This window comes from Mycteria americana, chromosome 2, assembly GCF_035582795.1.
Source record: "Mycteria americana isolate JAX WOST 10 ecotype Jacksonville Zoo and Gardens chromosome 2, USCA_MyAme_1.0, whole genome shotgun sequence".
Taxonomy (NCBI): domain Eukaryota; kingdom Metazoa; phylum Chordata; class Aves; order Ciconiiformes; family Ciconiidae; genus Mycteria; species Mycteria americana.
This window is the reverse complement of record NC_134366.1, coordinates 67000699-67027107: the sequence shown is the minus strand read 5'-3', so window position 1 is coordinate 67027107 and position 26409 is coordinate 67000699. Positions and strand designations below refer to the sequence as shown.

At 42.3% G+C, this 26409-nt stretch overlaps 1 protein-coding gene across 1 annotated transcript in view; it reads right to left on the bottom strand.

Moving 5' to 3' along the window:
* The window catches only part of RAMP3 (receptor activity modifying protein 3), a 64140-nt gene extending 39679 nt beyond the window's left edge, over positions 1-24461 (bottom strand). Inside the window, exons 1-3 of the mRNA XM_075495612.1 lie at positions 24408-24461; positions 5640-5669; positions 2806-2938 (exon numbers count right to left, since the gene is read on the bottom strand). Coding sequence (XP_075351727.1) covers positions 2806-2938; positions 5640-5669; positions 24408-24459 — 215 coding nt within the window. The 5' untranslated portion in view covers positions 24460-24461. The remainder of the gene's footprint in view (positions 1-2805; positions 2939-5639; positions 5670-24407) is intronic.
* Between the last annotated feature and the right edge of the window lie 1948 nt (positions 24462-26409).

The window sequence follows — 26409 nt, the reverse complement described above, 5'->3', positions numbered from 1 at the left end:
AAAACAGAGTTTAGTAAAGAAGCAGATTTCCATAAATGATTACATTTTGATATAAGATACAAAGCCAAATTTTGCAAGATCTCTAAGTGAAAAGCACCGTGCAGAAATTACTGTATGAAGAAACAGTTTCCTTCATACAAAACTCAGTTTTACCCACTATCTGATCCAGGTTGACTAATTTTTACTGCTGGAGGCTAGATCTAAAATCAGTGTAAACTAACACCACCAGATTTAAATATCTGAATTGTAAGTGACTATGGCTAGAAATACCACTTTTTCATTAATCTGCCAGAATACTCCAAATAAAGAAGTGTTTCAGTCCCATCCGTCAGGGTTCCTCCAATGAGCTGGAAGAAATTAGCCTATATGCCTCTTACATAAAGCATGACATCAAATCACAATATCTGTTCTCCAAAGAGTAAAATTCTTAAAGGTAGATGTAAATGTGCTGTTTCTTCAGTGCAATGAACCCTTAAGATAACTTTGTAATCAGATGGATAATGCTTGATTAATACTTGATTTAGGAAATAAATTCCAAAACAAATTCCTCCCTCTACTCTCTCCTAAGCTAGAACTTGAAATAAGTGATAGAAAGAAGTTTTATAAAATAGTGTATTATGTAAAACTGTAAAAGATTTTTCTTTGGAAGAGGTTGGAATTCTTCTTCTGGTACTGCATATGGGGAAAAATGAGCAAAGCCTCAAGACTGACCGATTTCTTCAGACAAAACAATCTCCATAGATAGGCAGGAATTTCCTTGTACAGGGAATAAAAGTGACACCAAAGGAGAAGCGCAATTGGAAAGGATAAAAGCAAGGTGGATTCTTAACTCTAACTGAAAGTCAGGAGAACTCAGACACTTCAGTCACCTCCAAACCTTCGAAAAACCTTGCACCAAAATATTTAAACTCTTTAAGAAATTTTAGTGCAAGGCTTGCAAAAAGCTGCCTGCTTCTTCACCTGCACTAACAAAAGCAGAGTCTATTATTTCGACTCCTGAAGGTACCTTTCTCTACTGCAAGTAGTCCCACTAGTTGAGGACGCTTATCAATACAAACAAGATATTATCAAAGAACTCAGTTTTGTGATTATAATATAACTAATGAAGATCAAATGGAGCAAAACTACAGTGCTTCCTTCAAAATACATAAAACAACCTGCACCTAGATCAGTTGCAAAACTAAAATTATTGCCCCATAACATGCAGATATTTGTTAAATAAATTTAGCAGTACCTGCATTGCAAGGATTTTTTCCTTTGTATATGCACATTTCTTTGTCAGATTTGAATGCAATTTCTGCCAGCTGGGTAAGAAGGGCTTACCTCCTCTTGTTCTTCCCCATGGTTGGAGAGAGCTGCATGAATGAATCTTCCACTCCCGTGCCATGAGTTTTAAGAATCAACCTTTTAAAAGGTTGTAAGGTTGTAAAATCATCTAGGGCATGAAGGAATAGCATCTAAGTTGTTAAGAGGCTGTCAGATTATGAAACATTATCAACAGGTGGGCCATCTCAACATGGGTGTCAGTGGTAAGAGAAACATGGGGAACTGCTGCAACACAGCACAGCAGCCCAACATTTTGTTATCTATCATGTCTATTGGTGATCAGCTAGTTAAAATCTTGCATAAGGTGACTGCAAAATCTTGCATTACATGAAGTGATACTAAATAGGAGACAAGACCAAAGATCACATGAGACAAGAACATAACTGGGGCTAAATGATGCTGTAACAGATGTGGTGACAGCTAGCTTGTGGCTACCCTGCCAGCCCCCGAAACAGCACCAGCAGAGTTTCAAATCCAGGAAGATGTTCTGCTTCAGGCTGGCTCGCACCACACCAGAGCTAATTCACTTGAGTCTCGTTTTCTGAAGTGCTGAACACCTGCAGTTTCCTCTGATTTTAGTTGGTGTAGAGGGTACTCAGCGCTTCCGAAAAACAAGTGTTACGCATGAGCAGACGTGCACTGAAGGAGCAGATGCTCCACAAAGCCAAAAATGCCACCAATTACACAAGCCCTGTGAGTTTCCTTCAGAGCAGAGTTTGAAGTGTGCAGTTTTATAGAGAGATGTTTAAATACCCCCAGCAACTGCAGAACAGGAATAGAGATAAAAAATAAAAATGCTACCCTCACTACTGTCAGTCCTGCAGTATTTTAGTCATCCAAACAAAACGAGTGGTGCTCACTCTCTCCATGCTATCTGGCAGGCAAAGAAACAACCCACAGCAGTTTCAATAGGATGAATCATTTTACATTTGGACAAGACGATTTCACACAAGAGGTGGATTTCTGAAACTGTGTCTGAGGAAATGTTCCTTTTGTCTTACTGAAAAAAAGAAATCAGAGGAGGGAACTGCATTGCTACCAACAGAGAAAACAGAATAGCATGATTCTAAAAGCACATTGCTTTAGTAGTTTCACAGAAAAAAAAAAATTATTTAAGTAACATTTGTCTAAAATGCACAGAAATATAGATTAAATATACTGTCTGATGTAAAAGCAATAGCAGCTACTATTGATTAGCCCACTGGTTAGTTTTGATTCAAGTGCTCTATTTTGTGCACTCTGAGTTAAGAGCTAGGTCTCTGTGCTCATGTGGCTATATTGCAGGGACTTAAGAGCTACAGCTTAGCCTTCTGCAACTGGCAACCAATACAGGAGGATTTCAATTTATCTGGAACAAACACATTAGGAATATATTAGGGATGTAGGCATTACAGTGTTCTTGGTATTTAGGTGATCTTTTTTTTAAAGGACAAACACCATTATAAGGTGAGAACTATCAAAACCAAAACGAACTCTTACATGATAAATTCTGTCAGGTTGCACCATTTTTTAGAGTCCACTTTCTTCATCATCTCTTCAAATGATTTTCCACAGGCAGGCAACTTTTCTAACATGAGAGATTCATTGCAGAGATTAGTCTGTTGACGTGCACCTAGGTAAAATCAGAAAGCACCTTAAATCTCCAACATTGAAATAGAAGAAGCACAAATACATCACTCACAAACTCCTTCACATAATTCTGCTTGCCATTTACATTGTTGTAAACCTAACATTCAACTTTCTAAACAATTTTAGAAGATAGATAAAATATACCTTTAGTAAATTTATTAAAAACATAACTTAGTATAAAATACTACAGGTTACCATATCTAGTACCATCTTTTAGACCTAGCATAGAAGAACCTACCTAGTCACTTTTCTAATCTTACTTAGCTTCTACTCATACTAACTTACTACTGTCCATTTGCATTTTTAGGTAAAAGTTAACTGGAGTTACTGATCATATACTTCAGTGTAGAAAGCACTTCTCAAGCTTAACAGATGCATCCCGTTCAACTAACTATATGACTGTAAATGTACTTCAACATCAGAAAGATTTGTATATCTTATCAGCTAAAGGGCTTGAATTCCCACAGTCACTATTAAGCTTTTTCTTTAGTATATCCACTAAAGGAATTATCTACTATTATCAGACGTTGACGTTAAAGCATAACAGCTACTTGCAAAGAAAGAGTTAACCTTGACTTGAGCAAGCCTGTATCTTTTGCAACCTGTAATGGCAACTCCACATTATTGAGAGTCAAAGTCAAAGGTTTTTCTCATCCAGCCCATGCTTGCATTGGAATACAAAGATAGTATTTTGATATTTCTTATAAAATTAAAATTCTAAAAAAATTCTATTCAGAGTAACTAAAGCATTTGATTTTGATAAGGCTGAAACATTTTGTTTTGCCTAAGTAGTTAAATGTCTTGCTTTACCTTTATAATTGCCACTATTTTGATTGTTCTTCTATATAAAAAAATGCATACATTTTGTAGAACATTAAAAATTACCTCTAAGTATATGTATGTCAGCATATTTAATACAAATGCCTAAATTAAATTAGTCAGAAAAAAAACCAGCACACCTCTCTTTACAGCAGCACAAATCTGAGAAAAGGATTTACCTGAACGAAACTGTAACCTTAACAAACCCGTGTGTCAGGCAACCCTCCTGAGAACTCTGGAGGAACAGCTATTTTTAAGAATAAAGCCAAGAAGAACAGACCACTTTGTCCTTTTTTCAACATAGAAAAAGGAAGTCTAAGTAAAATCAGGTCTTGCACCTTTTTCTTCTGAACCTACATTTTCGCTGAGACTCTATTTACACCATGGAGAGGAGGTATTTCTTTTCCTTCTATTAGTTACTTTCAGAGCAGGATCCTATCATTGCTGAAAAGAGCTGGTGGTTCTAATTTTCTGTGGTGACAGCCAAACATGCTGCCAGGTGAAGTGAGGTCAAAGGTGTGTAAGCCTTCGCTTGATGAGAAGTCAGGCGCAGCCCTCACTCTCAACAGGGCACTGTTCCTTACTATTTAGTCCAAAAAAACCTACGGCAAGATGACTGGTTTCAGGCTTCACATCACAACCCAGCCGTCAATCAGAGACTTGAACATCTCCATTCAAAATGGAGCATGTGATTGTAAAACAGGCTCGAGTGCACATTGTCTCACCCACGAAGGAGATGGCTCCTCCAGAGCCCAGGCAGGAGCACCTTGCAATTTAACTCCAGCTATCACAGCCGACTCTTTAGCTGGGAAAGTCACTGACTCAATGATGCCATGTGCCAAACAAGAGACAGCCATCACATCTGACCAAAGAAATACTTTGCTTTCACATACTTTCGAAGAGCAGCAGGCCCATAACTGGACAGCCTACGCCACACCTGCGATCCTATAAGCCTACTATTTCATACAGACCACAAACCTCTCCCGGCATACAGCTGACTCACTGCGACCTGACCCTACCTCCTTCATTATGTCTGATTGTCAGAGCTCTTAGAGCTGACACTAAGCCTTCATCCATGTCAGAAAAAAATTAGAACTACAATTAATGACCAGTGATAGAAATGGGGAAAATTACAAAAAAGGGCAGCGTAGTTTTGTCCTTGGGAAGTTAACATGATAGCATGGACCCTGCCTATTTAAGCATTCCCGCCAATTCATCTGGCAGCTGCAGCAGTTATACTTTCAACAGCTAGATCTGCAGACGAACACTAAAGCTGGGTAGAATTCAAAACCAGATATGAAAATTGCATAGCTGGCAACTTAAATCCTGTATTGATGCTTTGACAAAAGTTAAGCAAAGCTGCATTTCCTGGCAGAGTATTCTAAACAGCCAGCTACCACTTGATTTATAACCTTGTAAATCCAACAGAATACAAGTTTCTCCTCCCTTATGTCATGTGCTCTGCCAATTTACTCCAGCCCCTTCCCAGCAGGGTGTTTAAATGGATTTTCCATGGCCTTGGTGGTTTTGGTTGGCTTTCTTTAGAACCTCAGTATTTGGCAGGGTTATAGAAAAAGCTCCGATAGAGTGATTTGACAGGAACAATCTGACAACACAAGTTTCTGTCTAAATCCCTGGGCAAAGGGGTCAAAATTATTAATAATTCTACAATTTTACCATCGCTATTGAGACTGACCTTTACAAACCACTACAACACTCTCTGTTCATACAGCCAATGGACAAGACCAGTTGTAAAAAATGCATGCCGGTTGACTAATTGAAATGAGATAGTACGGAAGTGCTTCTCAAATGGCTGCCATTAACAAAACAGAAAGAGAAGATTGAATTTTAGAAGTAAAACTCACCTGCAAATCCAAGCGTCATTAGACCATTAACTGGGGGGAGGAAGAGAGGAGAGAAATGAGTTAGATACCTCCATACTATTATATAAAAGAATTAGTGCAGATACAAGCAAACTTGAGCATAATTTATCTTTCAGCAGAATACTCAAAACGTTCATTCGAACATTAGTTTCAGTTTTATTAAAGAGTGTGTCTGAAGGGAAAAATGAACATTTAGATAACATTATGTTTTTAAATTCCTTTTTATCTATTCTTTAAATGGCTGAGTCATGCAGACTTGTTACGGGTCTGTCCACACCACTCTTTCCTGTAGCTTCCAATGTTAAGGATTAGGGACAGGGAAGTTTTTACTCTAAGCTTCTTGAAGGAGAAAAAGTTGGAGAAGATAAGACATTCACTCAAAATGTAGGTGAACTGCACATTCTGAAGCATAAAGCAAAAAAAAAAAATCCTTTTGCTATTAAAATTAAGCAAGCACAGAATCATAAATAAGTGTGTACTCTCCATTTAGAATCGTAACACTGTGTTTCATGGTCTCCACCTTTTGCACAGTGAAGTCATACATTTTCAAAAACATTACGTTCAAAACCCATAAGCTTCTCACGTGGACATTACACTAACACAGGTATGTCAGAAGAGCATCCAAATGGAAATACAGACTATGCCAACAGAAGGAGTCTTCTGATCAGCGATTTGCAGTACATCCAGATGGATTAAATTAACAGAAGCCCACTGTGTTCGCCCAGCTCCAGCCACACTTAGGATTTTGCAAATATAGCTAAGAGGGATGTGGCTTCAATTATTTTTGATGTCCCACTGAAAAAAAAAAAATTGCTGACAAATCTTTATAGTGTTAACCTTGCATCAGAAATGAAATTAGTAATTTCACACAGATTGGTGCCTCCTGCTCCTTGTTTATACCCTACACATCACTCCAGTAAAATGAATCAAGACACACATAGCAGAGTATCACTCCCAACCGTATTGATCTAGACTGTGTGTTCACTGAGATATGCCAAGCTCTCGACTGAGTTAACTGCAAATTGTTGCGTACATACATCTGAGAAGAATTTAGATCCTTCTAAGGAACATATTTTTCTTCCAGACAAGCATTAATCTCTGTCTTAGTTACTAATGAGCCAGAATGTACTGAAACTGTGAAGAGCAGGAATTCATGTATCATAAAATTCTGTTGCATCCAAACTCACAGAGCTGAAACTCAATTATACACTCTGATGGCTGTATCTCTTTCACAAACAGAGCACTTTTCTTTCCAGGCTATTAGCTGTTATACTAGTAAATATACTTGAGTCCCTGGGTAGGTTTTTCTTTAATCCCCACTTGAAAACGTGCCTCATCAACTGCAGAAAACTAAAGATCAAATTAAAAGCACCCACTTTATGACGAAGCCAAACCCACCCATTCTGAGGAAACAGTCTAGAGACACATAGGTGCCCTAGATGCTCCCCTTGAGGACCACAGACTGCACCTCCAATTCTTACTCTACCAATTTCTATCGCTGATCTCTACATCCTTCATAGTTATTGCTGCAGTAATCCTCACAAGACCACGGTCAGGCAAATAAAACAGGATTTAGGAGAGAGAACTGGTAAGAGAAAACAACGCATCCACATTTTACAGAGGAGAGCTTGAGCAACTACCCCAGTGTCAGGCAGGGAAGCTGTGATAAACTAAGTACTAAATAAAGGCTCACAGGTTTGTCCTCACAAAACCCTCTGCTTGCAGGAAAACATGCTTTTTCCTTTTTCTGATCTGCTCATAACAAAGTAACACAGGATGTTTTGCACCTAGCCTCAACCAAGAGAGTCCAGATACCTTCAGAGAAGGGTAAAACAACAATCCAGACTACCACGTGCTACCATGCCCACCCCTCTTCGTCTTCTTTGCTCCCAGATACTCAACTGATTACAAAGATTTTATCAGGAGACTACAGCTTGTTGGCCATGATATTTTACACAAAAAGTATGACCTTTCCAGCAGCTCTTTTAAGAAGGGGCAAGTTCAGCTTATTTCTTGAAAGGTTGATGCCATCACTTCTCATTAGAAGATACACAGAGGAAGCAAAGTGCGTCACAGTGTTGGAAGATATTGCCATGATCCCAGAACAAACAGTTGCCACACACTCCTACCTGAGCCAACATTTAAGGGAGGGAAAAGGAGGTTCAGTTTAATTGTACCAGTTGCCTGCAGGTTAAATCATGTTAATAATGGACCACAGCAATGGCATTTAACTTTTATTTTCTCCATACACTGCAGCAGCATGTATGATCACCCCTAGCATTAGCGGAATCAGATGTGAAGGGAACAACGAGCTTGGAGCCAGAGCAAGAGGTAATGGAAAGCACCATCGAATGAAAGAGGGAGAAAAATAGGTTTGAAGGGCCTTTGGAAACAAAAAGAAAAGCAAAACAGGATAAAGTAATAGAATGAGGGGTGGAATGTAATGGGTTTGCATGGCCAGGTTTTGGTAGTGGGGGGCTACAGGGATGGCTTCTGTGAGAAGCTGCTAGAAGCTTCCCCTATGTCCAACAGAGCCAATGCCAGTAGGCTCCAAGACGGACCCACCGTTGGCCAAGGCCGAGCCCATCAGCGACAGTGGTAGCGCCTCTGATAACACAGTTAAGAAGCAGAAAAAACTGCGCAACAGCAATTGCAGCCAGAGAGAGAGGAGTGAGAATATGTGAGAGGAACAACTCTGCAGACACCAGGGTCAGTGGAGAAGGAGGGGGAGGAGGTACTCCAGGTGCCAGAGCAAAGATTCCCCTGCTGCCCATGGTGAAGACCATGGTGAGGCAGGCTGTCCCCTGCAGCCCATGGAGGCTAACGGTGGAGCAGATATCCACCTGCAGTCTGTGGAGGACCCCACGCTGGAGCAGGTGGATGTGCCTGAAGGAGGCTGTGACTCTGTGGGAAGCCCGCACTGGAGCGGGCTCCTGGCAGGACTTGTGACCCCGCGGGGGACCCATGCTGAAACAGTCTGTTCCTGAAGGACTGCATCCCATGGAAGGGACCCATGCTGGAGCAGTTCGTGAAGAACTGTAGCCCGTGGGAAGGACTCATGTTGGAGAAGTTCGTGGAGGACGGTCTCCTGTGGGAGGGACCCCACGCTGGAGCAGGGGAAGAGTGTGAGGGGTCCTCCCCCTGAGGAGTAAGGAGCGGCAGAGACAATGCATGATGAACTGACCACTTCCCCGTCCCCCTGCACCGCTGCAGGGGAGGAGGTAGAGAACTCGGGAGTAAAGTAAAGCCCGGGAAGAAGGGAGGGGTGGGGGAAGGTGTTTTAAGATTTGATTTTATTTCTCATTATCCTACCCTGATTTGATTGGTAATAAATTAAATTAATTTTCCCCAAGTTGAGTCTGTTTTGCCTGTGATGGTAATTGGTGAGTGATCTCTCCCTGTCCTTATCTCGACCCATAAGCCTTTCGTTATATTTTCTCTCCCCTGTCCAGCTGAGGAGGGGAGTGATAGAGCAGCTTGGTGGGCACCTGGCGTCCAGCAAAGGTCAACCTACCACATAATAAAAACTTGGGTTTTTTCTTGATTTTCTTAACAACCTACTTCAAAATCTTGTATATGAAATAAAAGAAAATCTGATCCTAGACCTTCACTGCAGCTTCTTATTATCTACTCTCTACTCTCCTTTTGTAAACAGACATTCTGCTGACATTAAAAAGGGAATTCAGAATGGGATTCACAGCAGTATGTAAATTCACTATTGGAATACACGAGAGGGTAACTGTCCTATAATTTTTCAAGTATATAAACTTCTGTTTTTCTGTGAAATGGATAAATATTTCTCAATGTTTATTCTTCTGCTATACTGTTATTATTCACTGGTATTTTTTTCCCAGAGGCTTAAAAGTAGCACTGAAAGTCTTTTATTGCAACTACTCCATAAATCTGAAGCAGCATATGTATTGCTGTGTGTTCTTCTTATTTCACATTCCTCCAAACACTTTGTAAGAATAATTTTGAAAACCTTGTGTAAGTATACAAGAGGGAAATGTTAGAATACTGTTTTCCCTTGCCTGACCATTTCTTCAGGATGCTGCAATTACTGACAGGATAGTGAGATTTTTGAGCAGCTCCAATACTTTCTCAGAATACAGATATCAAATAATTCCTGTTTTACCTGACTGCTGTGTGCAGTTTTTCAGAAGCAATTACAGCAGTGTAATCCGACGTATATTCTTTGAAATTTGTGATGCCTGATTCAAAACCACATTTTTATCAATCATAATTTTCATAAGAAAAAAAGAACATATAATGACCTCAAGTTAAACCTCATGTCTATAACCCTACTTCTATACCTCTTTTTAAAGACAATGCTGCCAATTACCATAATCTAATCTTTAACTATATGTCAGGACATCAGATCTATAGTGGAAGTTATGCACAACAAACACCTGCATCTCCGCAGAATCTGAAGTTTTATTGATAGCAGCACGTAACTGTGCAAGAACCACTCCAACATACAGTTCATGAAAGCAATTAAAACTGCAGTTTGAAATGGCAACTGCTGCTCTGCAGTCATGCACCTATGATTTGTTGGAAACACAGGAGAGAGATTAATACTCTATTAATATCATTTTGTCATATTGATCAAATCTCATTACCCACATTTCTTTTATAAATCTGATTTAAATACTGAACAAATCGATCTTACATAAGTGTACCAATGTTTCTCCAGGTGTTTAAATGTTACATAAAGTTACCTGTTGCATAGGTTGTATTAAAGATCATGTTAAATTCACCAATCTTTTATGTAAACCCCAAGTTATACGACTACAGGTTTTCTGGCAGGAACGCACAGACACTTCAGGGTATCTAATAAGAAACCTATAAATAGAAAGGGAAACTTTCTATTTATAGAAATAAGAAACTCCCATGGAAATAACTTCACCTATGCTCTGACACAATGTCAAGAGGCATCCTACTGCATCAGAAACCACTGGTTACAATTGGGTTAGGGTCTCTTTATTATCTGTCTTCCTGGGCATTTACGAGCTCAAGAGCCTCATTTCACTAGGGTCTGTATGAATACAGAAGGAAAAGATGAGCTAACACAGGTGTCACGTGACTGCCTTCCAAAGACTTCCCTAAAAGCCTTCTATGGGGGGCAAGTCAAATGTATGTGGCCAAGACACCTCAGACTCTGAAGAGGCTGAGCAATCCTGAAACTTGATGGGAAAGCCCACAAAAGTCTGAGCCCTCCTGCTTTGAATAATAGGACTGTAAGACAAAACAGTTTCTTCAAATATATTCCATCAAACCCACTTTTTTTCCCTGCATAATCTCTATACCCAGCTTCAGCCAAGCATTTCTTAAAGGCATATGAAGGTACATCTCTCTGTTCCAATTTTGCATCACGTTAGCGCACACAGTTTTGTATCACCAGCTTGAGCACAGTGCTGGCAGGAGGGACAGAGGTGAGACCAGGTTAGGATATGGCCTTGGAGCTGGGAGTGCAGAAACTAGTCCCGACCGTAAGAGAAACATGTGAAAGAACTTACCATTCTGTTCTTTCAGCTAAAAGCCAAGGTTTGCCATGCCAGCTGTTGGGAGAAAAGGGACTGATCCTTAGCTAGTATAAAAGAGTACTCACTGAATTTTGACCATCTCAGTCCGCTGAGGAGCTGACTGAAATACATTGACTTACCAGACATGATAACCGAGTTACCGAAACAGATTTGCCTTTAACACCCGCAGTGCCACTGCCTGCAACTCAGAGAGAAGAGTCTTAACACGGATAGCTTCCTGCAGGACTGTGAAAGCTTGAAGCAATGTATTTCTCAACCGCCACACAAGACACTCGGCTTAAGTGCCACAGGGAGCTGGCTGGTCCTCCCCCTGCTGCAGCCTGTGCTTAAGGATCTAAGCCTTTATCCTCACTGCCCTTAAAGGCCTACTTCATACCCCCACAAACTGCAGCTCCGGGTTATTTTTTAAATGATAAATTGCTTCTCTGAGCCCAATTGTTTTGGGCTATTACAGCTAATCGCGCCAGGATGTTAAACCCTCAACAGAGATAACAAAGTGATAATTTAGCATGAAATTGCTATATAGATGGGCAAAGCATAAACTTCTGCTATGAAAAACTCTGAAACACGCTCAGGAAAAAAAAATTGGTGATGACTGGTGATGAGCTGGGGTGACCCCGGCACTGTCCCCCCAGGCGGGCAGAGCCACGGGTGGGGAAACAGGCTCCATCGACGGCTCTGACATGGCAGGGGATGAACCAGGGAGTGCAGACAGCAGCAGGAGGAGACGGGATGGGAGACAACGTGACCCAGTAGGTAGGTCCAGAGCACACACAGGAAAATGGCCACTAAGCCAGGACCGCTTCTGGTGTAGCTCAGGGCACAATGGGGGACCCAGGCCCGTACATGGGGGCAAGGGCGGACCCAGTGGGCTGTTCAGGGCACTGTTAATGCACTGAGAGTCCTGACAGCATGTCAGCAAGAGGCCAGCAAAGTGCAGCCTTCCACCTGGGCTTAATGAACATGATTCAAAAACTGGCTGGATGTACCTGCTACACAATGCAAGCATATATTTATGGGGAAAATGAAACATACCTTCTCAGGTGGCCCACCCTCAGAGAGAAAGCTAACATGAATGACCATATTGTTTCAAGTCTAGAGCCTGTTGCAAAAGTACAGAAAGGAAAAATACCACTATTGGTACAAAAACTAAAGCCCCACCTGCCCATCTTTAAATAACCCTCACTACAATATATATGGCTCAGAAGGTCATCTTTTGTTCTCAGCTACTAACTGTCCCTTTGACACTTTTCTTCATAAGAGGAGTGGGACGGGGAGGGGGGGGACAGGACGCAAGAACGTCATCACATAGTGTGAAAGCAGCCGAGGAAATGAGGCAACTGAAGTTCATGGAGCCAGGCAATGACAGGAACCCAACACAAAGGAAGGATGCCAGGAATAAACAGAAGCTTGCAATAAATATAGTACTTGAAAGAAGCATTATACTTCCATTCAAAATTGGCCCAGAAAAAACATGCCTCATCACATGGAGAGGCAGGAGCAAGGTAAACCTGTTGGCAGGGTGATCTGTCCCTACGTCCAAGAAGTTATGTAGAGACCTAGCATAACATGGAAGTAAGCTTTGCATTATCCCCTGCTTTGAAGCTGAATCCTTTTTAATACTTTTTTTTTTCTTGTGTCAACTGTATGGAAGATGTATATTAGCCATGGAAATGTAATATTCAAAACTAAAAGCACAGTTCAGTGCTGTACTTTATCACAGTTTGAGGCATTACATTATTGCTTTTGAATTGGTAAGGTAATTTCAGACAGTTAACAATTTTGGACATGAGAGTCCTCTTCCTGCAAAGAAAGAAAAGCATGAAAGGAAGCAATTTAAGATTTTTCATTTCATCACTGCAAATCAACAGGGAGCATTAGTGAGGGCATCAACTGTTCAGTCTCGTGTTGGTTCAGAGTTCCCTAGCTTTCCAGTGACTGCAAAGAAATGTGCCAATTATTCTGAATTCATATTTCAATTTCCAATTTTTCAGAGCAGGAATACAAATGATTGTCCTTTACATTCCGTTCTGAAGTTCTTAAATCACTGCTGGCAGCATATAAATAATACTTCACAATTTCTGAACAGCCTATGTCTACTTCCAGAGGTGTTGGATGGGTTTTCTGCTACTTTGTTTGAAACCAGTATGTTTTACTTAAATAAATATATAAGCAGTATGTTCTATTTAAATATTTATTTATTATATGTTAATTATTTATTTATTAAACAAATACTTAAATTAACCATACCAGTTCAATGACATACTTAGGGAGAGGAGTACTTAGCAATCAAACTGAACACTAAGATCTGTACTGTAACAGAAGTTGTGTGACTCAACCTGTAATGTCATGTTTTCTTCACCTCCTTTCTGTCCTGTTATGTTTGTGATGAAGCACTGCATAAATGAAATATAAAATGGTATTTTTTACAGCCACTGACTTTCAGACAGTGGATGAACTAAATATTCCAATAGCAGAATCAATTACTTGAAGTAAACTCTCTTCAAATTCTTTTAGGAGAGTGGTATAGACAAATGTGCTCCTTGATGGAAATCCCAACTTGAGATCCTTCCAGAGGGTAAAACTGAAGAAGAATAAGAGGAGTCCCTTTGTTTCTAGAGTAGAAAGAAATTTGTGGCATTAGCAACTGTTTGAAGTTGACACTCAACAACAATGCAGGGACTATAATCTGATTTAAGGTGGCTGGAAGAGTTCCAGAGGACTATGCTCCTCAGGAGGTGCTACAGCCTACAGCCAGCAGAGACGAGTAGAACAGCTTTCCTAAGAAACCCAAACCGTCTCCGGCTGAATTCACTTGTGTGTATTCCCCCAGATGTTAGGAAAAGATTGTTATTGGGGATGTATCTACAGGCCTTCCAAAGGCTTCGTGCTCCTCGTTGCCATCTAACTTCTGCCTGTGAGACCTGGTCTTCTGGGTCTTGGGATACAGTGGCTGTCACACAGATGTATAATCTCTAAACCAAACAGATCATAGCTCTTAATAAGTCATGATTACAGACAAATACACTTCTAGCAAGAAGAGGTGAACATCTGTTTTTCGCCCCCTAAACATCCGCACTTCTTCAGGTTCATTACAGCCTAGTGACATACTGCTACTGCAGTCTCCATTTTACATCAACTACGGAAATAATGACAGAACTAGTAAGGAGTTTGTCTAAGGTCACAAGCAGGAACCAGCACCACACTGAGTACAGTGTGATCCCAGCAGTGGTCCTGTGCCAGGACCTCTGTCTCACCACTACCTCCTTCTCTCAGAAAATGTTACCAAAGCAACTGAAGAACATGATGATCTCTCTGCCTGAACAATAATGGTGAAATGTGTCTGCTGTGTAAGTCATGGGAAAGGTATATCAACAAATGAGGCAGCATAGTTCAGATTTATTCCCCCCAGAAGGCTAGAGAGCTTGCAATTACTGTGCAGAGACCACACCCCCAGTCCACATGTGAACTGTGATAGCCACCGAAGTTGGTCATCCACATCCAGGACCTCAGTCTGACACTGTACTTACTACCTGATCACCTGGAAACATATATTTGATCTAATGGGTGCTCATTATTGTAACCCAGCTGCCTGTCATTAGTCAAAAAGGCAGGAAAACACAAGAGAAAATGTGATGTGACATAAGGTTTCCCTGTAATGAAGAAACATAAGGTCAGCACAATACTTACTTTACTCTATACCTATCCACCCGTGAATGAGTGTAAAAAAAACAGTCCCTCAAGGCAAATAAGGACTCTAATGTGCTCCTGTGGAGTAGCCTGAAAGAGAAGCCAAGCAACTTTTTTTCCTTTTTTTTTTTAAATAACCTTGGGAAGGGGAAATGACCCATGAAGGTTTCACAGACGAGGGTTACAGCACACTCCCTCCTGAGGAAGTGTTTAAAACCATGGGATACTTGAAGACATTACAAGTTTCTTCTTCCCTTGACAGGCAGAACATTTAAATCAAGATACTGCCATCATAGAAGGCCTGGGAAAATGGTTTCTTCCTTTTTTGACCAGACAACAAAAATCCCCACCCTGCACACCCACCTTGTCTTGATGCTATGTGTACTACTCTCACAGACTCCTAATGCTGTTACATACCGTGTCGAGTCATTACATCAACATAATTCCAGTGGAGTCATGCTTTCAGTGAACTCCACATCTACCATGAAATAATAAGTTAGCCTGACCATTCAAATGTGGGTTGTTTTTCTTCAGTAGCCCAGCTCACCTACCAGTGCTCTAGAGCTCTGGATACCGAACTACATGATCACAGAATATTTTAAATTACATATTGCCATGAAGAACTCGTAAGAGCAATAAAAAACTAACAAAATCTCAGAGCTTCACGTCTACTTATACTGCTATATATGGACCTGCTCATAGTAGGTGTGCGTGGCTCTTCACAACAGAATCCCTGCTCCAAGGAATAAACACTGACAACAGATCCTTGCCAGCCTGGCATGGCAGCATGATCCCTGCACACCATAATTTTCCCTGGATGGATATCCACATAGGAAACTTTGCACAGCAGCAGACTGGCATAGGAACTTCCTTAAGCCAACCCTGGAGTAAGTCATTACTCTCATTGGATCTGAGGAGCAGAACTGAACCCCAGAGGAGCACAGATTCCCAGGTATCCCCTCTCAAGGCACACTGCCTAGCCGGCAAGGCAGGGCACATCTGGCTGCTCATGCAGAACCCAGTGCTTCTCAGTTTGCACTTTCTTTCGTTTCACGTTTCTTAACACAGTTATTTTGCTTTGTTTTTCAAATAGCATGTGCCACTAAATGAGTAAGAGGATATAACAGTGAAAGGTTTAAACTTCTCTTTCTTCTTTCCACCATCCACAATCTTCATACATTAACACTGCACTGAAAGTTGATTACAATTACTCCCAAGTAATAGAAACAAAGCATTTACTACTAAGTGTTCCCTGACCTTGTTTTCTCAACCAGCCTAAGATCAAAAGACATTTTAGCAACAGCAGATCAGCAGTGCTTACATTTACACGGGAAAATGAAGACTGTGCTAGGAATATGCCAGTTAACAAGTATGGAAACCAAAGAAAGTAAACACTGTATGGAAAAATGTTAAACCGTATTTCTTCTTGAGCTAAGAGAATTGCAGGGAGTGGGGAAGAAATAATTCATTGCTGTTTGTGGAGCCAGGTTGAAACAGTGAACGTGACCAATCCTGAAGAGCAGGCTCCTAAGAAGATCTTCAGATCTGTACATTTTTGATCTGTACATTTAGAATGGTTGATGTGTAGCCCCGCATTCCCTGCTGCACAGCCACCCTATTGTGGTCACTATCCAAACCTTCTTCGCAGAGGCTTTTTCTCAAGCTTTCACCCTATAAATAATAAAAATGCCTTCAATAACTTCAGAATAAAGCGAAAGCTCCTTTGCGGGGTTACACAAATAAACATCTACATAAGGCCAGCTGCAAAAAAATTTATGTCCTGCTATTTAAAAAAAAGCATCAGAGCTGACTGTATTATTGTGTGACTGTCTCCTCAGCTAACACTTCTCTTTTGTAACTAGGACTTTAATTAGTGGCATTAGAGCTGACTGCTTAGTTTTGCATAAAACCAACCTCCCTGCATTGCTATGAAAGCCTTTTTATAAGTCTTTAATGGTGCCCTGAGGAGTAAGTGATGTGCTTTAACTCACCCTGGTTTAAAGAAAAGAGCTCTCAATACACCTCCAGCCACTTCACTGCGTATTCAGATCTTTCAGCCCCAAAAAGGGGAACTAAAATGCTAGCGTAGCCATAATCTGACCAATATTGGTTATTCTCCATTGATCTATAGAACATAAGGGTTTGTTAAAATACCACCAGTGATACTACAAAACAGTTTATCTAAACCTGAGTCCTTTCACAGTCTCGGAGATGTTCTTCTTGGGCTGAAATTTTCCATGGTTTTGCTCCCATACTGGAGTGAACTTTTTTTCACCCCAAAGTCTGAGGAAAATCCTCCTCAGGATTTTTGAGTCATGCAAGAAATCAGTAGAAAGGGGAGTAGGGAAGAATGACGACTTCCCTCCCTCTCATTTTGCAAATGTGTCAACAATTCCTTTATTCACAAACTTAAAAAAAAAATCTTTATTTTAAAACTGTGTGGAGTGATAAACCCCAAGGCCAGAAGGAATCTCTCGGATCATCCAGATCTACTCCTTTTGTAACACAAGGTAAAGAAAGTATTCCAATAATTTCTGCACCAAGCCAATAATGTCTACTCAAATGACAGGATATTCTTCATAAACATTCCCAGCGTAGATTTCGAGATTGCAAGTGATGGAGAATCCCCCACTTCCTACAGGAGGTGTTTATTTTAGATTATTTCTGCCAACACTTTTTATTTCTTTGACAAGGTTTTTTATAATTCATTGCATGATAAAGTATGAAGTAGCTGAGAGGAAAAGCAAAACCAAATATGTCTAAGGCATACTCAGCATGCAGCAGCCAAAATCTTCAGCAGACCAGTATAGGATCAAACATCCTTACGGTGTTGTAATGCATATTCTACCTGTTCTGTACTGCCCCACCAGAAAGGTAAGAAAAAGAGGAGCTGGAACCTACTTGAATTAAAACTCTCTGAAAATACCAGGCTTAAAATGTTACGTTACTACAGAGAGGGAGATTTTTTCCCCCACATTAAAAATATTTAATTAAATGCAAGAAAAGAACATTAACATTTCTTTCCAAAATCTTAAAGTGCAGAAAGACATGAAAACACAAACATTTTGAGGAGCTTAATTTTCCTTGGACCTTTCCTTCACATTGCTCTCACTTTCTTGGTGTTTCTGGTTTACACTAGAGCTTGTTAAAGAGAAACTGGACCAATGGTTATTCCAGCAACACTACCTCTACTTCATTGTTCATCACTAAATATTTTATGGCAGAACACTTCCCACCCCAAACGTACCCCTGGAAATACATTCATCAGCAACATTAACAGCAAAGGCTGGTTTGCCTGAATGCAAATCCAGCCTAGGCCCACTGATCAAAAATAAGGAAGGAGATTTCCATGATTTTTTTAATATGATGCAGTTAAGTTCTAACTTTGAGTTATTCTGAAGTATGTATTTAGCTTATAACAAAATTATCTATTGATCTGCTTTTCTAAAAATAAAACAGGAATAGAGGAGATTTCACACATACTGTATGACAATCCATGTTTCTATGGAAATATTAGCTTTGAGCGTCTCTGAATTGAAAGCCAAAACAAGTTTATTTTTCCTATTTCACTTGAACATATAAGCTTAATGCTGTATCATAGTAAGTGTACATCACACATTGCTAAATACATTTAAAGAAATATCTTCTAATATTAAATTGGACAAGCTATGTTCTTGATACATAGAGATCCTTGAGGAGTAAAGCTGGAATAGCTCATGAACTCAAGGGGCGTGGAAGGACAGCGACTCACCAAAAACAAACGTGAAGAGAAAATCTGTTCCACAGCCCTATGTGGCTACCAGGCAGCAAAGCTCTGATGCCAAGGCTGAGATACCCTTGGAGCAAAGGGCCCCCTGCACTCCAAAGCTGCAGAACATGTCCGGGTACCCCAGAGACAGCAGAGCCTCTTCACACAATGAGACTGACTGCAAGCACTGGCATGGCCTTTGCACCACCACATCAGGAGGACATCTTCCTCACAGCCTTGAAGATACTCTTCTGTGCGCAGAGGGTGAGCAAAACGGAGGACTACAGACCAAAGCTAAAGTCCAAGAGCTTAAGCCTTGGAAGAAACCTGGACTTTGTGTCCTATTGATGAGCACTTGAATGACTTCTACGAGATGCTATTTCTGTCCCAGTATCTCCCAGTCTCTTTGCAATACCCTATGGCTGTGAACTCTCTTTTCCTTTCTACTGAAGGCTGGAGGGCCACACAGACTGAGAGCAGCACACCCTGTCAAATCCTGAACTATGTATTTTGAAACAAAAAAAAAGCAAGAATATTTTTCTAAAGATTAGAATCTTTAGCATCAATCTCTCTGCACGCAAAGGTATGCAAAAGAAATCTGTCCAACATTTAGAAACAAAACTCTGAATTCCCACAAGAAGTGACAGCCATTACTGGCCAACATGAATTACAGTATTTCTTCTCACACCACCCACAGACTTTTTCCCCAGATCATGCTCTCCAAACTAAGGGCAAATTAGTCACATTTATTAGGGTGTGAAAGTAATAAGACAGATGCTTTATTGTAGGGTGTGGTGCTTCTGCATAGTCCTTTGGTTACCCAGCTTAATCTGGTTAGATGGAAACAAGACGTGCTTTCGTCAGCCCGGTGCTGTGCTAGGGCAGTGCTTCTCACATTGTCCTCTTCAGATCAGTCTCCCTGTCTTGGAGCATAGGTGGAGCAAGTGACATCCCATCTGCAGAAGGCCATAAATCTGGCTTCACACAGACAAAATTCTGTATTCCAGGAGATAAACTGAGGTCACCAGCTGTTATGCAGACATGCCCCTTGTTCAAGCCAATATGGTAGGTCACATCCAGCTGCTCTCAAGACAAAGGCTGGGACCCTCTCTAGCTTTCTGACCATTTCTAACAGCACAAACGCACTTTCTTTTAAAGCCTTTAGAGAGGAATGAAGCTGTCTCCTCTTTTCAGGCAGGTTTCAGGGAAGCTAGCATATGAACAGAGATCAAGCCTAAAAACTTGTGGACAAGAAGGCTTTCTCCTGTTCTGCTTTCCTACTCCTTTCTTTTTTCATACCCACACGTCTTCCTCCCAAATGACCCAAAAGTTCTTCAGGCAGCTTTTTAGGTTGTTCTATGTATACAGTCAAATTAAAATAATGTCATTTTTTTCATTTATATTTTCCAGTTTATCTCAATGCAAGCCTAGCTGTGAAGAGACTCTTATTTTAGAAAAAAGCCCAGGCTGTTTTCATAAAACACAGAATAATACACTTCTACACTTCTATTCTGAAATAAGATGGTTCATGCGACAGCTTTTGCTAAAACAAAAAGGTGTGAATTAAAACAGGCTTCATTATGTTTGTGAAAATTAATCTCTTTACAAGCCCTAAATGAGAACAGTTTGCTTTCTTCATACCTCTCTCTCAACCACTAATTTCAATAGCAAAGACACAGATGGTAGCAAATATTGTTTTGTAAAGGACCCCTTCAGTGTATTTCTTTTCTTGGTAGGAGAAACTAGAATGTCATTCGTTTGCCTCCAATCCAAGCCATGAATCATTTCTGTTATCAGTAGAGACGTGGGAGAAACTGAAACAACAAACCGTACAAAAACCACTGGTGCTGCAATGTTTAAATACAACTTAATGGGCAAAACCTCCCAGAGTTCCCCTTGAGCCCACTCAGTCATGCTCAAGACCCTTTCCTTAAAATCTCATGGTTTGCATATATCTGTACCTATAGCAGTACCTGTCTCAGTATATATTTCTAGTTTCAGTTCGCAGCCTCTGACAGTTTGCCTCAAACAAACCTAAACACTAAGGCCTCAGACCTCAAGGGTATTTAAAAACCTAACTACTATGTAGGTAGGAAAATCTTACTAATTTAAGAGCAAGAGCTCTAGCTAAATGGTTTCCAGGATTGGATCTTATTGGTGTAAATCAGGTTCAGAAAGCCCATTTTCTTCCTTCCCACCTTCAGTCTGGAGTTACCTTCAAACACGGAGTGCCATTCCTCCTGGCTGCTGGGACCAAGCCAGCTGGAGACGGCATTTGATGCTCTGTGCTACCATCTGCAGTCCACTTGCAGTCACCACAGACAACTGAACTCCGACAGAAAATACTGCCGTTCGCCCTGTCAAGTGCGTGTAGCATGAACCTGTCTCCTGTTGTCCGTGCAGACCTCAGGAAAAGGGCAACACCTTCCCGAAAAAGGAATCAGGAGACACAAAAAGGGTGAAGGATGGTGGGAAGGATGTCTGGATCCAACAGCAAGTTGGCAAAGGTTGCATTTACACTCAACGCTTTGCTGTCAGGATGGATGTTGATGGGGTCTGCTGACTGTCTTCCTGTTTGCCTGGTGTTGAAAATTGTGTCTTTAGAAAACGAAGCATCATTTTGGTAGAGAAGTGTTTTTGTTAAAACTCTTTGGTCTGTCTCAAAATCAGATGTTCTGCTTTGCAAAGGTTTATTTGTTTTACACGCACACCTGCCTGGGTCTGTTAAATTCAGAACTCCCACAACGGTTTTCCCTTTCTTTGTTCCTCCCTTTGCAGCTGCAGAACAGCATGATATATTCATAAGAAAATAATGGAAAAAAATCTTGATTTGGTTTTCAAACTTTAACCCAATAAAATTGTTTCCCATTTGTTTTTTTTCCTCATTAGAGTCCAAACTCCCCAGGATTTACAGATGCTGTGTTCCACGCAAGGGTAGCTTGGGACCTTACAGAATTTGGACTTTAATACACAGCTTTTTCATCATTGTTTGCAGGATGAGGTATGGCCTTTAAAATAGAAAGTAAAAACAGGAGCCTGGAGCCAGGCTCTGTTCCCAGCTTTCCAACTGTCCAGTTGTTCACCTCTGGCCAAAATGCTAAGCTTCGCTAACAGCTGTGAAACAGGATTATGAAATGTGAACAACTGTAGACAGTCTTTGAAATCTGCTCCACATAAGAATCACACCACCTCTCTCTATATGGGTATACATACATATACTGAGAAAGATTCCTCTAGAATGTAAAAAACATCCAGCTTTACTCTGATAGCACCTTTCAACTTGTATACAAATAGCACCACTGAAATGCAGGCATTATGTAAAGGATGAAGGAGCAGATGCTTGGACAGGGATGCCGAAAAAACGATTTGTGTAAAAAACCTACTTAGTCTGTTAAAAGTCTTGGACAAGCCCTTAAGTTTCTCCTTGCCTCAGTTTCCATACAGAGAACTGGAATAAAATAATCTGGTATTATGGTAAATACATCATTATTTCTGAGGCACTTAGATCCTGCAGTAAGTAGGTATCTTCTAAGTACCTACAGCTCTGCTAAGCAAAGTACAGAGGATTTTCACCTGACAGCCAGCATTTCCAGCTCTGCATCTCACCCCATTCTGTATGTTATCTGTACTTCATAGGGGAAACAGTACCAATGGCATGCCTGTGTACCAGGTACCTCAGTTCACAGATTCCTTCCCACCCAACACAAACATGCCACACACACACAGCAAATCCAACTTCTCCTATAATCACTGAGCTTCCAGGAAGCAAATGCACTGCCTTTTTTGCCACCTAAGGAGGCAAAAACCCTAAGGAGGGGCAACACAGCAGATGGTTCTACATAGTGATAATGTTTCAAGAGCCCTAGGCAGAAAGATGTGCAGAAAGCAGTGGTCTGAGGTTACAAAACTACGGTCTCGGTCCCCATCCAGACAGGCTTCACACTGAATTCAGTGAGAGCTAATACAGAGGAATCCTGACAAGAATTTTACCTTAATGAGAGAGGTCACAGGTTACCCTGGTTAATCAGAGGGAGGAAACCACATTCAATTCAAGTAAAAATCCTCCTGAAATAACTGATATTAAAAGTGTGTCTGTATTACTGGAAGAACTTCAGTTTTCTACCACTTAAGGCTTTCCTTATTAAAAACCTCCATTTCACATCATAAAACTTTGAGGGCTTTTCTGCTAGGAAATTAGTCTGATTTCATTAGTTCTTGACTATATCTATCCTTTCCAATTCCAAGAAAAAGTAATGAATTTTCAGTTAACAGATATGATTAAAATAATTTCTTTGTTCTTATTCTATTAAGAAAGCATCTAGCACAGTCAAAAATGTCTAGCACAATTGATCTACCCATGTCTCTCTGGTGAAAAATGTCCTTCTGTAGCTTTCTGAGCTACAGGGACATTGTCCCTCCCTCCACTCACTCTGAAAATAAATCTCCAGTGAGCAATTTTGCTTTCTAAAAGTCACAGTAACATCAGGGTGTCTCCCCACACAAAAAGATTACTGTCTGGTTCCCTAAGTTCAAGACTGCATCAATCCTTCACGTGTCAAGTCAGGTGTTGGCCATTTTTTTATTCCTTTTCAGCTGGGAAATAACAAAAAATTTGAGCAATCAAGGTAAGATTTTAGCAGTCATCAAGCCACAGAGAATCAGAAAATTTATGCATTTGACATGTCATTCTTTTGACAGACCAGATCGAGACAATGCTACTAAACACTGTCAATACAACTATCCATTTATTTGCAGGTCTTTTCATAGGAAGAGGTACAGTGTTTAGCAGCTTTGTACTTTGGAAGGGGCACAAAGTTAGGAATTGAAGTTATAGTGCTCAGATAAACCTTCTAAACGTATGAGGCCTAATTTTTTTCTCCCCTATCTGTGACTCGTGGGGAATTAACTACATCTCTGGGTTTACTGTTGAGTGAAATCAGAAGTGACTCCTCGCAAGCAACTTTTGACCTGACTGCAACGTATTAAATCTGGGAGTCCTAAAGCAAGCTACCTGACAAGGAAAAAAACCATAGTTTTTCTAGCAGTAGAGTTATTCTTATATTAAGTGAAAGATCTGAAGGATATCCGCACTTTTACAACTGCCTGTTTGTAACTCAACCGCTCTAACGGCAATCGACCCCCCCGTCCACAGCAGAAAACCCTCCCCAACAGCCCAACCTGCCTCCCCAGAATCGGTTTTGGGACCCGAGACAGAAAGCCTGACTAACGCTACAAGCCGGCGAGATCGTTCTTCCTGCGGGGTGCGCGCCTTGTGCCGTGTTTCGGGGCTCCCCCCCGACGGTAGGTAGCTGGCGGCGGGATGCTGGGCTGGACCAGCAGCGCAGATGCTGCGCCTGGCCCCGCAGCCCGGCCTGCGCTGCCGGAACGCTCCCGCCGCGAAGCCGCCGCTCTGCTCGGGACGGAGAGCCCCGGAGGGAAAGCGGCCCCCCGCTGCCCCCTGTGGCGCGGCCAGACCCACCCGCAAGGCTCTGCCTGCCTGCCCTCCGAGCGGCCCCCGCAAGGGACCCCCGGAGAAAATCCTCCTCCAGAAGGAATGCTCTTGCAAAGGGAGGGGGGAGCTCACACCTCTCCCAACTTCACCCCACGCCCCGGCAGAAACCGCTGCCTGTGGGGGCCGCGCGCACGCCGCGAGGATGCTCAGCCGGTCCCCGCCGCCCCCCGCAAGGCAGGCGCCGGCGTCCCGAGGTGGTAGCGGCGAGCCCCGCCGCACGCTGCTGGGACGCCCCCGGTCAGCCCCGCAACACTTACCCCACAGCAGCAGAACAGGGAGCTGCCGCCGGCAGCAGCCGGGCGTCTCCATCCCGGCGCGGGCGGCAGCGGCGGCGAGGGGCCGCGGGGCACGGAGCCCGCATGGGGCGGCCGGTCCGCAGCCGCGCAGGACCCAGACCCGCACCCGCCTCAGCCCCCCTGCCGGGGAAGCCCCTCTTCATGCCTCGGCGTCCAGCCCCGGGCGGCGGCGGGGGCGGGCCCGGAGGGGAGCAGCTCCCCCGCCCCGGGGTGCTCCCAGCGCCGGAGGGGGGAGCGGCCGCCGCGGCCGGGCGGGGCGCGGGGAGGGGAGGAGAGGGGAGGGGCTGCACCAGGGGGGCGGCCCCCACGGAGGGATGGGGGTGTATGCGCGGGAAGTGTGCACCGGTGAGGCTGAGTGTGTGTGCACGGGTGTGCGTGCGAATGCGCGGCGGTGCGTGTGCCTCTGAGTGCGTGCGCATGGATGTGTGCGAGTGCCTGCGGCCGTGCGTGTAAATGTGCACGAGTGTGCGCGGGAGTGTGCATGTGTGTGCATATAAGGGCACCCATGCCTCCAGGCCCTCCAAAAACCACAGCAAGAGGGGATGCCTCTCCCAACCCACAGGGCCGGGTGGGTGTTTGAGGGGGAAGGGCCCTCCCCCCCAAGGGGAAGATTCTGATCCCAAGTGTCCGAGGGGTTCAGGGGTTCACCCCCTGCCCTGGGAGCCAGAAGAGCCTCTCCCCTCCTGCCACAACATCCTGGCAGTGGGAGTGAAGGCGTAAGGGTCAGGAGGGCCACCTGTGTTAGCCCACCTGCAGCCCTTTCAGTTTGGCTTGCACAGCACCAACATGTTAGCATGCTTAATATTTACAGCTGAACATGGGCAGCAAGCTAGCCTAACCCCACAGAGTGCCAGAGCAGAGCAGCCAGGAGCTCTAAGAAAATGCTTAGTACATTTTTATGTTGCCTTTTCATCTCTGCATGGCTCTGTTCCGAGAATGGTATGGGTCCTCATTTTCATCAATATTTAAAGACGGTGTTCCTGGAGGTGCCTCTCTAGGAAATTAGCATCTCCAGCAAGAAACACCAGACTGAGAAACTGCTAAAGAAGCCTTTTTTTAGCTAAAAATAATTGTACTGCTCAGTAATAAAGAGCCAGAGTATGTTTGTAGGTATATGGACACTCCGCCTCAGTAACTGCCTTTCAGTAGAACACTAAATCACTGCCATTGTTAAAGGTCAAATGTACCATAAAACTTTAAATTTCAAAAATATTTTCATGCCATACACAAGAACATAGGGTACTTTTATGTATCAGTTGGGTTGTTCTCATTGGCTTTGTATACTTGCATAGCACGGTGCTTTCAAACACTTTTGGGGAGTGGGACCCCAGCACAGCAGCAGGTTTACCCATTGCACATGCCTCCAAAAACAAACTAATCAATACACAAACTCTGTCTGATTTATGCTGTTATGTAGGCTGAAAGAAATGGAAAACTAGGGAAACCACAGAAGGCTGGGAATCCATGGTGTTGAAATAGCTCTGCAGACATTTAAGCGTGTCAGTTATAATGAACCTCCTATCATTTGTGTGCCACTTTTTCCTCTTAGCTGAAAGCAAATCTTGTAAAATACCATAAATCGTAAATAAACCATAGCTTAGGGAGATCATCCTTCAGCAGAGGGGCTGCCGCTTCTGCTTTGCAAGGAGCCATTGCAAGCTGCCCCTGCCAGAAGGAACTACAGTGAACTGACAAGCGTGAAGGTGCATACGCTTCTGTAACGCCCTTCCTAACAGTAAGATGTTGATTTCCCTCATAAAATCTGTTACTGGCAATATCTGAAGTTACAATTAGTACTTTCAAGAATTTGGACTGATCTTCAGGAGGGTTAGAATGTATTGTGCTTTATATGCAATATTACACATTAAAAAACATACAATATATTATGCAATATGCAGTATACAGTCAACATTTTTTTCACATAGGATATGGGGATAATGCTGATAATTTTTCTTTACATCTT